Here is a 12,749-nt window from a genome sequence, read left to right as displayed (position 1 = left end):
AACTGGGAAAGATGTTCCGTTGTTTGTAGAGCGCGCTCTGTCCACTCCGGCGCGCTCTGATATTACGTGCACAGGCCATCATCACACCACTACAACACAGGGCTTCTTATGTGAGCATGGGGTACGGCTGGCATGCATTTCATGTTTTCTTCATAAGAAATTGAGACACCCAAGACAACATAAACTTCTCGTCTTTTATTGGATCACAGATACCAGAGGAGAAATACAAACTATAGAAATGTTGCTAACTTGGAAAAACAACTTTTCTGGTACATTGTGTAAAACCGCTATACAGACAAACAGATGTAAATCGTCAAATCTCAAAGCTTTCCCTTCGATCCTCAATTCATACTTGTTCAGCCTTTGACATGTTTTTGATATGTGCAGCTATTTGGGGGGAAACAGCCACGACTTTAAGGCTGGACGCGTCACCCACAGGACTGAGCTGTGAAACCACGGCTCTTGGGATAAGGATGCCTCTCTAAGACTAGTCATCAAAACAGGGCTGCTCTGCTAGAAGTTTTATTTGCCTTTAAACTTCAGTTTCTTCTGAAAAAAAGATTTTCTGAAGTTTGGATCTTGGTGTCACCAGAAGCATTTTGTCAGCTTTAGCAAGGGAAGTGGTTTGATAAAAACAGAGTTCTGAACACAGTTTTTTTTTTTTTATTATTATTTCCAAACATTTTAAATTGGCATTGGCCTTGCAAGAGAGATGAAGAATAAGAAAATCCAAGGATTCAGGGGAAGACTTGAGATTTAACCTAAATCAGAGTCCACCTTCCACTTCGTTTGCACAGCAGTCAGCTGCCATAACTCGCAGTATTTAAGTGCATGTTTGACAACACCAATTAGTCACATGAGTTTCATCCAGATATCTCACAGCCATTGATGGAGGTTAGCTATTGCAGTTGTGAGTGGCAGCTATATCAGCTACACAGTCATCCTCGAAGCTCATCACCTTTATTAAGTGAGTGGGTTCAGGGCTTGGGTATGATTTCTGAATGAGAAGCAGAATTTCAAGCAGAATAAAGAGTCAGCTGATAATTATGCTCTTAGATATGGCAATGTTCTGGGGGGCATTGTCACATGTTTACAATCTGCTGCCTCTATCTGTAGCACAGAGGCAGAAATGTGATGGCCGTGGCACAATGTGGTCAAACTCTATACAAATGGCTCTGTGGTATCTGAATGAAGTGTCACACAACTGTTGGCTACTGTGCTGCTATGTCTTTGACTTGGAAAGTGGCCAGAGACCCTGGGCAGCAGGGAGGGGGTGTTCAGGCAATGGCTGCCAGGTAGTCTTTCACCTCAGCCGGGGTGAGTCTTTTGAAGCCGGCTTCGTTACAGATCCCCACTTCAATGTTCTCCTCTGTCATCTGACCCTCAAAACTCTCCTGAAACACACAGTACAATGAGAGGGTGAATCGCTAGATAATAAAGGTGAGAGGTAATGATTAGACATAGTGCATGAAATATTACAAACTGCATTTTGAAAGCAAACATACCTTCAGCGTCAGGATAGCTGTGTGGATAGCATCCTCCAATTCCAGATCATTGTTATACCTGGAGATAATGGACAAAGGGTCACCTGTTGTGTTTCTTTCAGTGATTTTACACTATAAGAACTGATGAAGAATTAATCCAACCAACTGCCTCTGCCACGTGCAATTATTAGCAGAGTTTTTCAGAAAATGTGCAAAAGTGGGTCATGGGCTTATTTCTGATTGTTGCATGTATTCACATATAACAAAAGTCAAGGAAGTTATAATGAGCCAAGGCGACACCAAATTCACTCAATTTAGGCCACAAGCTGAAAACGGGGCTGTTGGAATGGAATCATGATATAACATTCAATGATTCTGCATGACTGCAGTACAGCAGTTCTATGACCAAAAGTTTAAACATTTATGCTGTTTCTTCCCCATTCGTCCTCTTCCTTCTTTAACTGACATCCCATACATTTAGACAGATGAATGGCAATCCCTCAGGCAAAACTGAATTTAAAGATGCTCTGCCAGGCTTCCAGTTTGCTGTATAGTAACACTCTGAGTTTCCAATTAAGGAAGAAAACAAAAAGAAGACTGGTTGCAAGTTTTGAATGACATGTTTGCCTTCATGCTGCCGCATGTAAAACCACATCACTATGAAAAACACCTGTTGCTGGTACCCAGGTATTTCAGGATGAAATTAGTTTTATATTTTACTTTCAATCACATTAAAAATAGAGCCTGACCAATTCTGGATTTTGGGGCTGATGCAGATACTGTAAATAGAAAGTAAAAAAAATTCTACAGCGATATTAGCCGATATATCCATATACATTCATATTTTGCAATGATCCCACAAATGTGGTTATCAAAAACTTGTGACAAAGATATGTAATGGAGATGGAATATTTTACAGTTTAAAAATAAATTTTATTGTCAAAAATGACATCAGTGCACTGATGTCAAACTTCACTGGGAATTTGACAATTACAAATAACTATAAATTAAAAGACACACAGACATATATATTAGTCTAAAATGTCATCAGTACACTGATGTCACTGATAATGGAAATTAATTGATGATAATTCAAAATAACTATTAATGGAAAAAAGCACAAAAGCATCTTTTTCAGCATAATGTTCTGTTGTTATTTTTTTTTTTTTTAGTTTTCATATCAGCACATATTGGGCAACATATACACCGATACCAATATATCTGTGACAGACCAATATCAGCAAACCAATATCAGTCAGGCTCTAATTAAAATGGCTTTTGAAAGTTTTAATTTAAGCAGCCAATTTATCCACACACCACATATGGTACGGCATTCTATACTGGCATAATCTGAAAACAAAAAATGTCTTTCACTGTAAACTTGTACCTTTTTTCGAGGAATGTTTTTCCGTTGACGTAGTTCTTTCCCATAGCTGTGGCTTTCCATGCAAAATATGCACCCTGCCAATCATATGGGAAAAAAACAAAAACACACAAGACATTAAGCCCACTGCTAACCTGTGTTTCTGACAGACAACAGTATCATCTGTTCCCCCAAAACAGCACAGACACAGGCTGACTGGAATAAGTATGGAGCAAGCATATTCAGATTAGAAGTATGACCACAGTTCTACGCCTGCACATAAACACTGGTCTGCAGTTAAATAGTGGTAATTACAAAACTGTAGCAAACAGCAGCACATTGTGCTGGAAAGGTAACAGAGTTTGTTTTGTTATTAATGAGAATACAGATCTTACAGAAGGGTCTGACTGGAACAAGTAAGGGTGGTCCTCATCCCATCCAGCAATCAGAAGCGACACCCCAAATGGACGTACACCACTGGAGGAGAAGAAAACCGATGAAATGAATTAATATAACTTAGCTGGAGAAGTGGTTACTTTAACACTGGGCCACAGCTTAATCCCTGGTGTGTTCCCACTTGAAAAAAAAAAAACAGCAACATATTTTCTACAGCATGTGCTGTAAACAATGTGTGTGTTAGTGTCTGTCTTTGTGTATACCCACCCAGACTGTGTGTACTCCTGCATTACAGAGGCCACTCTCTGGACGAGCTGGCCTGTGGGGATTGGCTCCTGATAAACCAGGAAGTACTGCTGGGCCAACTTCCGAGCTCGACGCACTAAAACCCTGCAAGTAGGACACAACTCATTCAACTGAGTGTGGACATGTGTGTGTGTGTACACAGAGTGGATGAAAGATACACAACTGAGACAGTGCTGTAAGGTATATTTCATACCCAATAATGACCAACATGCCACAACAATGTGTAGTCAAGCCTTATACTTCTCACCCACTGTCTCTTTTCCAACACACAGCCACACACCCACACACACCTGTAGTCAGGTCCCATGCCGCTGTAAACCATGCCTATGTGTTTGGTGATGGGTTCCACTTTGTGAACACTCTGCTCATCATACAGGATGGATTTTTGTTTCTTCTCCGTTGCCAGGACAACACCATTGGAAGCTGGAAGTGAAAGAGAACCACCCGAGTCAAATGTCTGGAAACCAAACCAAATCTGTTCAAAGAATTTCTTTCATTTCCATGGCCAGTGTCAACTGTGCTTTGACAAACACACACAAACCCCACATGCTCTGCAGTTCAGATTTGATTCAACACTGCACTACACTGCATTTCCTGTAATTTAACAAACTTCCACTGGTACTGTTTATGTTCAGTTAGGGCCCTAAGGCCAAGGGGAGATTTTTGAAGATTTTAAATGTCATGTTGTAAGTGTCATCCAAAACAACTAAAACTGATTGGTGTAAAATGTTTGTATTTTTTTTATGGTTAATACCTGAGGTCAAAAAGACCCCATGTCATGAAATAAAAAGCAAAAAACAACATGAATCATGTATTTGGAGGCATTAAGCACTGAATGAGGTCAAATTGGGCCCTCAAAATAATAGGAGGGTTAAACAACTTATGCAGACAACCAAAGCTCTTAAATGGTGTCGGCAAAGAACACAAATGAACTTTTTGCTGGTCCCAAGATCCAGACTAATGGAAAACACAGTCCCACTCTTATCATCATCATCATCATCATCATCATCATCATCATCATCATCATATGTGGATGCAACAGAAGTAAGCCTTGACCCAAGCTATAATTTGAGAGAAATACTTTTGATCCAGTTTGTGAGACATTTGCAGGCGTCCTTACCTTTGATCCCTACAGAGGGGGCTCCGGCTGCTACAGCGGCCAGGGCATATTCAATCTGGACCAGTTTACCCGAGGGGCTGTGAGGGGGGAGAGAGCGACTCAGTATCGGTGCTTTGTACAGTGGTGAAATACAGAGGAGGCTCTACAAGCATTAACATGAAGGGGCAGAGACAGAGGAGTGACAGTAGAAAGAAAAAAACTACTATGATTTCTTACTTCTTCCAGTGAGGACTGACACAGCGCTAGCACCGTGCAGGTCCGCCTGGCTAACTAGCCTTAGCCTGACGCGCTGAGACAAAACTGAAAGCAAAAGCTCAACTCGTTCGTCTTAGCTAGCATAACCATTAGCTCGGCTAGCCGATCTGTTCAACAGCCCGACTCTGCCCGGTCTGTGGTCGAATTACAAACACCAAACTAACACGTATTTCAGCCATGGCAGAGCTCCTGGTTGCAACATTGATAAGAGAACCGGCTCGTCAGTGTGAGAGCAAACGTGCTAAAGCCAGTTAGCCGTCATGCTAGCAGGGAGCTCGGTGCCGGGGAATGACAGTGCATCAGCAACAACCGCACGTAAAACACTCACTTCCTGTGCACAAAGCTAAACTAATGATACAGTTTAGGAAACACGCATTAAAAGGGTGCAGCTAAACACAGCTTTGTGTCCCTTTGAGGCTATTCCTATTTTTTCTTGAAAAGTTTACCTGAATGTGGTGAGGGAGAAACTGTAGCCCCGTTCCGCCATCTTCTTCGTCTTCTTCTTCTACTACTCCTGGCACGATTTTAGGGACTCAAACTCAACACTGACACCGCCATCTACAGGACGTGTGGCTATATAGCCCTAACACAGACTAAAACAGTACGAATTAATAAATTAAATCAATCAAAACGAAAATGTGAACTTTTACGTTCTTAGATTTTTCCTTAATTCGATGGAGACATTTATGTTTCTATTTTTTATTTCACTTTTTTTCCAAAACACAATCACTTTCACCAGAAATATACGGCATAGTCTTATGATTATTATGTTTTTGACCAGTACATGGCAGCAATGCGCTCTTAGATCGCCAGCTCTGTTGGAAATTAAGAAAGGAAGACAAACGCTTAACCTTTTTATTTATTTTTTTACTTTCTAATTTAAAGAATATACAAAGTCTATCAAAATTATAAACACTAAAAAAGTAATAAAACTGTCAAATGTTAGCTCTTCAAAGAGGAAAAACGTATGTGTTGTATTTTCTTGATATTGATTTTATATTAATAGAACCGATATCCACAATATTATTTTATTAGACTTTTTTTTTATTTGTATATTCAAATGCGTTTTAAATAAAGATTTGAAAAAAAAATTCCTATCGACACATGTTTTGTCGCAGCTGAGTGACGTAGGCTCTCCGATGACCGTGAGGTGTGTGACATGTAGGGACCACAGGGACGACAGCGAGCCTGCAAACAGCAAAGATGATGAATTTGTCGAGTTTGGTGCAGAGCCTGCGGCGGTCCCTGCTGCGGATCGAGAGCAGGCTGCAGCAGGCGGCGGGTTGGGACGCTCAGCTCGGTGAGCTCACTGACGGCACACGGTGATGCTAGCCGGTGCTAACAGCCTTGATGTAACGTTACCATGGGCTTCTGCTGATGGACTCACCTACTCCTGCTGTCTGTCTGTCTCTCTCACGTTATATTTTGTGACATGTAATGCGCTGTTGCCCTTCTAACCTGTGGCTGTGACCTCTCTCGGCTCTGTAATGTTGGCGGAGGAGTAACATTTTTTCTCTCCGTCCAGCTCTGGCCCTGGCAGCGCCCGGGCCCGGCCTCCTGCCCCGGCATGACGCTCACCTTCCCCCGCAGGAGGAGCAGCAGGGCCCGCAGCAGCCCCCCGGCCTCCTGGACAGCATCCTGTGGATGGCGGCGCCCAAGAAAAGACGCACCATCGAGGTGAACCGCACCAGGAGGAGAGCTGACAGCAAACTCTTAAAAGTCAAGGTACAGCGAAGAGCCCCTCACACACTTTACTGTGGAAAACTCTCTTAGGGCTGCACACAAGCTAAGCCACACGCAGAGGGCAATGATGCTCATTTTTCATTTGGAGGAGGTTTCACTGGATCGCTTCTTATAGGATACAGCAGTGTTTCAAAAGTAAAACACTTAAAAATGTAAATGTAAGTCTCTACTGTAGCTGTGCAAAAATTTATACAGATCAGTATTGCGCTAGTTTTGAAATGTCACAGTGACAATACTGTGTGGATTCTCCAGCCCCCTCCAGACATGTACATTTCAGTGCACTGTGGAAAATAAAAGCATAGCCCTAATATTGTTTTAATGAACTTGAGAGGGAATTTTGAATTGAATTGTTTCAAGTCAAGCTGATACCTGATTTGTATGCTGTATTTTTTATGATTTTAAGCTCTAATCATACATGTTCACTTAGTTCTATAGAGTATTGCAGTGCATCAAGATATGAATTGGATCATGACACATGTATTGTGATACCAGGAGTGGGGAAAAAATCGATACAGCATAGTATCACAATATTATCTGTGGCAATATTTCATCGGTACACAGGCGCCAAGTATTGATATTGATAATGTCTGTTTCTTTCTTTCTTTCTTTCTTTCTCTCTTTCTGTCTGTCTGTCTGTCTGTCTGTCTGTCTATCTTGTGTGTCTCTCTCCTGGTTCCAGGACAACATTGAGCCCTGTCCAGAGTGTGGCCACTTGAAGCAGAAGCACGTCCTGTGTGGCTTCTGCTATGAGAAGGTGTGCAGGGAAACCGCTCAGATTCGCAGGCAGATCAGCGAAATGGAGGGTGGCCCCCTGAGGGCCCCTGCATCGGAGACCGTCGTCCTGTATGAGGGCGAGACGCCAAGCGAACAGGACAAAGGCAAGAGGATAGTGGAGCGGGCCAGGAAGCGGCCTGCCTGGTTCAGCTAATGTTAAGTTGCTATTTTCATCGTGACCCAGATCTGGTCAGATACACATTCAGAAAAGCTGTCAAGTATTTGGGTTACCCTGGGAGTGCTCGTTTTATCTTGAGCTTAAGCTGAATCCATCGCTCCTCAGTATTTAACTTCACATCTTGCCCAGTGGGTCGCTCAGCAAGTGTAAAAGGAGAATGTGTCACTTTTGTCTCTACAGATAAAGTGTATGAAGAGGCCTGCTAGGTGATATTAAATCAGTAGTGATACTACTGATTAATCTTGGCACATCAGATATAAATACAACAAAGGATGGCAATTGATTGTTGCAAGTGAGGTCATCTTCTCTTGTATCTGTTGATATGTTAAATTAAATACTGCACCATATCATGCTCTGTACAGGGGAAATATAGACAGATTATGGATCACATCATGACACTTTGACATATTGACTGACAGATGGTTCTTTGTTGGCTCATGTTACCTGATGTCATGACTTTCATTGTATGAACTGCTCTTTATCTGACTTTTGAAGCCAAGGTTGGCAGATTTTTTTGTGCATTAGTCACTGTTTGACAATAAATACATTTTTTTTGGAAGAAAGTAAGTTAACCTTTGTCCGTCTTAAATAAATGGGGGTTTCTTTTTGATTGGCAAGACTAATCATCTGTCTTTCTCTGTGCTGGGGAACAGGTACTTTTGCATAACTTTAACAATAAAGTAAAATTTATGTTGCTACGTCAGTCCAGTCATACAGAAAGTCACATAATTTTTTCTGTGTGTGCAAGGACAACAATTAGAGTGCAAATCACCCTCAGTGGCTTGAATCTGATCTCTTGAGTGATTAAAGAAGAAGAAACTACTAGAAATCTGATTTGTCATGTTTCAGGCAACCACAGGCAGTTTGGATCTGCACTAAACATCTCACAGTTCTGTTTGGTTAAATTAATGTGCTGCTGAACTGTTGACAGTTCATAAATGTTGATAATAATCAGTGATACCACAATAATATATTCACATTCAGTGTTAATATTTTTTATTTTAGCCTGTGGATAGTTTAAATTGATGGCCAATTGACACATAATGGTGGAGAAGTAACACATCTAAACACGAGGGGGTAACATTTCTGTTTGTTGATGTGCTTTCTGGTTACTACAGTAACATCTGGAAATCAGGATCCAGATTATTACATGAACCGATAGAATATCAGTGTTCCCTGGAACAGGCTGTTCCTGTTGGGATCAGCACGGCATATCTTCCATCGCCTGACACCATCACACACCCCGATACCACAAGGCAGTCAGGACTGCAACATCCTGACCAATGCCTAAACCTTTTGAGGTCATGGTCATTGATTCATTATTTCTGATGGCTCTTGAAGAGCTAAAAGAGACAAACAAAAATGTCCACTTCCTTGTTATGCCTACTAGATTTAATTAACTGAAGAAGTGATAAATTTAGAGAACTGCTCCATTTTGGTGGGAGACTGTGGAAGAACGTAGTGATAGAATTCTCTAGAAATCCTGAAGTCAGCTTTCCCATCTCCACCCTTTTCCTCAACTGCGTAAACTCCAAAAATAGAACATGTCATCATTCAGAGGTCGCACGTCCCGAGCTTTAGACAGGCCAGCTGATAGCCAATAGTCACTTTGGCCACATATTCCACAGGCTCAGCAGTGTTTGCTGAATCGAAATCTGTAGTTGCTGCTTCGGTTTTAAACATGACTTTGATCAGGGAGCTGACACTGCTTTTGACTGATGAGCTGAGTTCTTACTGTGGATCAGTGAACCAGCTGGCTTCAGCTTTTTCCCTCCTGTGACATTTGGTCCATGTGAGAGACATATGAGGAGTTGTGGCTTATTAACTTTGATGGGCTGAGCTCTGCTTCTCAATCAAATTGACTGCGGGATTAGTCATTCTATATCAGTCTACACACACAAACACACGTGCGTTCACCAACTTGTGCACATAAGCATGTAAACACAAAGCTGCAGAGACTGACAAATATTTAGTTCACAAAAATGAGTGTGTTCTTCCACATATTCAACTTTTCAACATTGCACTGATACAGACTCATACAGACTGCAAATACTTGAAAAAACACATCCACGCACTGGCACAAATACATGAAATACTCCCTGTAGAACACACACACACACACACACGCAACATTTCAACTGAAAACCAACCTTCAAGATGCCTTAAGTGAGGACATTAACTGCATTCACCATGATGTGATGCAGAAGACTAAAAATAGAAACAAGATCTGATATTTAATCAGCTGCACAGCACACACACATACACACACACACACCCTAATCTCAGCCTCCAGGGTCCACACACACACACATTCAAACCAAAACGATCCTGTACCTGGACTCCCTCATTTGTCTTAGTTTTATTGACTACTTGGTGATGTAGGAGAGCAACACAAAATAGACGTAGTCTTAACACACACACACACACACACACACACCTGACCATGCACTGTGTGAGCAGAGGAGGCTGCTACCTGGTCAACTCCCACTGTGATCTTCAGGAGGAGGACCAGTGGAGGAGAGAGACCTACGAAGCCGCCTGGCTGAACCTCGTCATGGAGACAAGACCACAGTACAAGTAAGAGGAGGCTCTATTCTATTCTATTCTATTCTATTCTATTCTATTCTATTCTATTCTATTCTATGCTTCTGAGGGTGGACACAGTTTCAGGACAAGTACAGTAGATTGGTGGTTGTAGGATCTATACAACCTATATCTATACTGTTTTCTATTCTTTTTATTATTTTAACAACTTAATGTCCCTATATATTGTTATTATTATTTCAGGGAGAGAAAAGAGTGATATTATAGCATGAGCAGTGATTCTATCCCATGTATTCACCATCCATATAACCATATGACAGACACTTAACTGTATTATACACATTATCAGAGTAAACTACAGGGATTTGCCATCATCTGGGCTTTATTCTAAACCTCCTATATATCAAACCACAGTGACAGACAGCACACAGAACTCTTCTTTTCATGCCATAAGATGTTTTTCAGACTATGAAACAAACACATGTAGAGAAGGAGGGTGACTTTGACATGAACTGGGACTGGAATAGTATAGGCATTTTGTGACAAAAAGGGGGCGAACCTAGGAAAAATTGCAACAGAAACTCTTTCAACTTTTTTAGTCTCATAAATATGTTGGTTATAACATATCAAAAGTCCTAAGAAATCCCATTGGTGGAAAAGTTTTGAAAATCACCTATTTATGACCACATATTACCAAAAAACACTGTTTTTAATACACAGGGGAAAGGGGTTCAAAATTTTACTTTCAGATATCACTATAAAAATTCACAAGTTGATTACACACACAAAGACAAGAAAAAAAGTCAGTCACAAGTTCTTTGAATTATTCTGTTTACACATGCATATCACACATTATCTGATTTGATATGCGTTAATAAGGAATTTAAGGAATAAATGCCAGAACAGATATTTAAACAGTGAATTAAAGGGTTACTATATATATAGTAACCTTGAATTAGTGAATTAAAAGGTTACTGTATATATAGTAACCTTTAAATTCACTGTTTAAATATCTGTTCTGGCATTTATTCCTTAAATTCCTTATTAGCGCATATCAAATCAGATAATGTGTGATATGCATGTCTAAACAGAATAATTCAAAGAACTTGTAACTGACTTTTTTTCTTGTCTTTGTGTGTGTAATCAACTTGTGAATTTTTATAGTGATATCTGAAAGTAAAATTTGGAACCCCTTTCCCCTGTGTGTTAAAAACAGTGTTTTTTGGTAATATGTGGTCATAAATAGGTGATTTTCAAAACTTTCCACCACTGGGATTTCTTAGGACTTTTGATATGTTATAACCAACATATTTATATGACTAAAAAAGTTGAAAGAGTTTCTGTTGCAATTTTTCATAGGTCACTTTGCATAATGCCTATACTGCATGCTCGTTACGCCAGTCTAATGATACATATAACAAGAGCAATTTAACAAAAGCCCAATACTGATTTTTTGAGGGGGCGATGCCCATACTGATATTAAGAAGTGAAAAAATGCTGATATGGATATAATAGCTGATATATACACGAGACAGGATTTTCTGGAGACCGAATATCAGTCAGATTCTAAAGACTAAAACTTTACAATTTCTAACAAGCATTCTGTCTGTCATTCACCAAAGGGGGGATTATATTATGGTTTATTATTTATTGTGTAAGTATAATGTCCAAGAATAACTCAGTGTGTTGGCGTTAGATTCTGATTCTGGTATTACAATTTATTTATTTGCTAATATGCACTTATTGTATTTCCTATGTTGGCCTTGCTCTCTTTAATAGAAGAAAAAACTTGATCACTTCATGAAACTGAAAGCTTTGAGCCTGCAGATACAGTTATAAACTGTATCTGTACTCTTGGGTGAATTGTAGTGGAGCATTATCACTGAGACTCCATCAAAAGGATTTAACTGAAACATGTGATATGCCCCAGGCTGACACTGTTGGAGAAAGACGTCACTCGCAGAGAGAGCTACGAACAGCAACAGGTGGTCCACTTCCTGGTTCAGAGGAGTCCCAGCCAGATACTGAGGCTGGGCATCCAAGGAGGAGCCATGATGGAGCACCAGCTCCCCCTCAGGACGCCCCACCGCAGCAAGGCAGGGTCTCCCTGGGACCCTCATCAGACCAGAGCCATCGCCGAGTGTTCACAGGATTGGGGGCCCGTTAAACTTGATAAGGAGACAAGTGGAGGGCATGTGGACAAACAGGAAGTGACTGCCACAACTACAGATCTCCCAAAGCTCACCAAGCCAATCAGAGTGAACTTCAGAGCCTCGAGCCTCATGTCGTCACCAAGGGAAACCTCTCATAGGGTGCCAATGAGAGAGTGAACCTCACTGTACTTCACTTCACCAAATCCAGTGATAAAGACTATCCTCAATAATCCCCTTATTAAGTATATATCACACTAAAAAATTCACTTTGTTTGATTTAAAAAAAAAAATTAACAGTGCTTCCTTAATTGATTGGCCATTTGAGCCATAATTTTGGCAAATGGGATATAATGCATTGCATGCCAAGCAAATGATAGAAACTTAATGGATATTCTGTCAGCAAATACTCACATATCAGTCAGAGAGAACTGAA

At 40.7% G+C, this 12,749-nt stretch overlaps 3 protein-coding genes across 3 annotated transcripts; 2 read left to right on the top strand and 1 right to left on the bottom strand.

Annotated features, from left to right (window-relative positions):
• Positions 1-180: 180 nt before the first annotated feature.
• Positions 181-5,498, bottom strand: psma2a (proteasome 20S subunit alpha 2a). Its single transcript, XM_030072705.1, has 8 exons — positions 5,371-5,498; positions 4,670-4,746; positions 3,840-3,972; positions 3,511-3,633; positions 3,243-3,324; positions 2,872-2,945; positions 1,506-1,563; positions 181-1,394 (listed from the first exon to the last, which is right to left on the bottom strand). The coding sequence occupies exons 1-8, from the start codon at positions 5,409-5,411 to the stop codon at positions 1,278-1,280; spliced, it is 705 nt and encodes a 234-aa protein (XP_029928565.1). The 5' UTR covers positions 5,412-5,498; the 3' UTR covers positions 181-1,277.
• Positions 5,499-6,118: 620 nt separating this feature from the next.
• mrpl32 (mitochondrial ribosomal protein L32) lies at positions 6,119-8,402 on the top strand. The gene is made up of 3 exons (XM_030071476.1): positions 6,119-6,224; positions 6,450-6,649; positions 7,347-8,402. The coding sequence occupies exons 1-3, from the start codon at positions 6,128-6,130 to the stop codon at positions 7,593-7,595; spliced, it is 546 nt and encodes a 181-aa protein (XP_029927336.1). The 5' UTR covers positions 6,119-6,127; the 3' UTR covers positions 7,596-8,402.
• A 1,651-nt stretch (positions 8,403-10,053) lies between these two features.
• Positions 10,054-12,493, top strand: LOC115373460 (telethonin). Its single transcript, XM_030071866.1, has 2 exons — positions 10,054-10,196; positions 12,094-12,493. The coding sequence occupies exons 1-2, from the start codon at positions 10,063-10,065 to the stop codon at positions 12,491-12,493; spliced, it is 534 nt and encodes a 177-aa protein (XP_029927726.1). The 5' UTR covers positions 10,054-10,062.
• Positions 12,494-12,749: the final 256 nt, after the last annotated feature.

Source organism: Myripristis murdjan, chromosome 16, assembly GCF_902150065.1.
Source record: "Myripristis murdjan chromosome 16, fMyrMur1.1, whole genome shotgun sequence".
Taxonomy (NCBI): Eukaryota; Metazoa; Chordata; class Actinopteri; order Holocentriformes; family Holocentridae; genus Myripristis; species Myripristis murdjan.
This window is presented reverse-complemented; position numbering and strand designations above follow the sequence as displayed.

What these genes read in the sequence shown, in the direction of transcription:
- mrpl32 (XM_030071476.1), top strand. Translation starts at nt 6,128, where the DNA reads ATGATGAATTTGTCGAGTTTGGTGCAGAGCCTGCGGCGGTCCCTGCTG. An exon ending in GGGTTGGGACGCTCAGCTCG is followed by an intron (nt 6,225 to 6,449) that starts GTGAGCTCACTG and finishes CTCTCCGTCCAG; the next exon opens with CTCTGGCCCTGGCAGCGCCC. An exon ending in GCAAACTCTTAAAAGTCAAG is followed by an intron (nt 6,650 to 7,346) that starts GTACAGCGAAGA and finishes TCCTGGTTCCAG; the next exon opens with GACAACATTGAGCCCTGTCC.
- psma2a (XM_030072705.1), bottom strand. Translation starts at nt 5,411, where the DNA reads ATGGCGGAACGGGGCTACAGTTTCTCCCTCACCACATTCAG. An exon ending in CCCCTCTGTAGGGATCAAAG is followed by an intron (nt 3,973 to 4,669) that starts GTAAGGACGCCT and finishes TTTCACTTCCAG; the next exon opens with CTTCCAATGGTGTTGTCCTG. An exon ending in AAAACATTCCTCGAAAAAAG is followed by an intron (nt 1,564 to 2,871) that starts GTACAAGTTTAC and finishes CATTATCTCCAG; the next exon opens with GTATAACAATGATCTGGAAT.
- LOC115373460 (XM_030071866.1), top strand. Translation starts at nt 10,063, where the DNA reads ATGCACTGTGTGAGCAGAGGAGGCTGCTACCTGGTCAACTCCCACTGT. An exon ending in GAGACAAGACCACAGTACAA is followed by an intron (nt 10,197 to 12,093) that starts GTAAGAGGAGGC and finishes GATATGCCCCAG; the next exon opens with GCTGACACTGTTGGAGAAAG.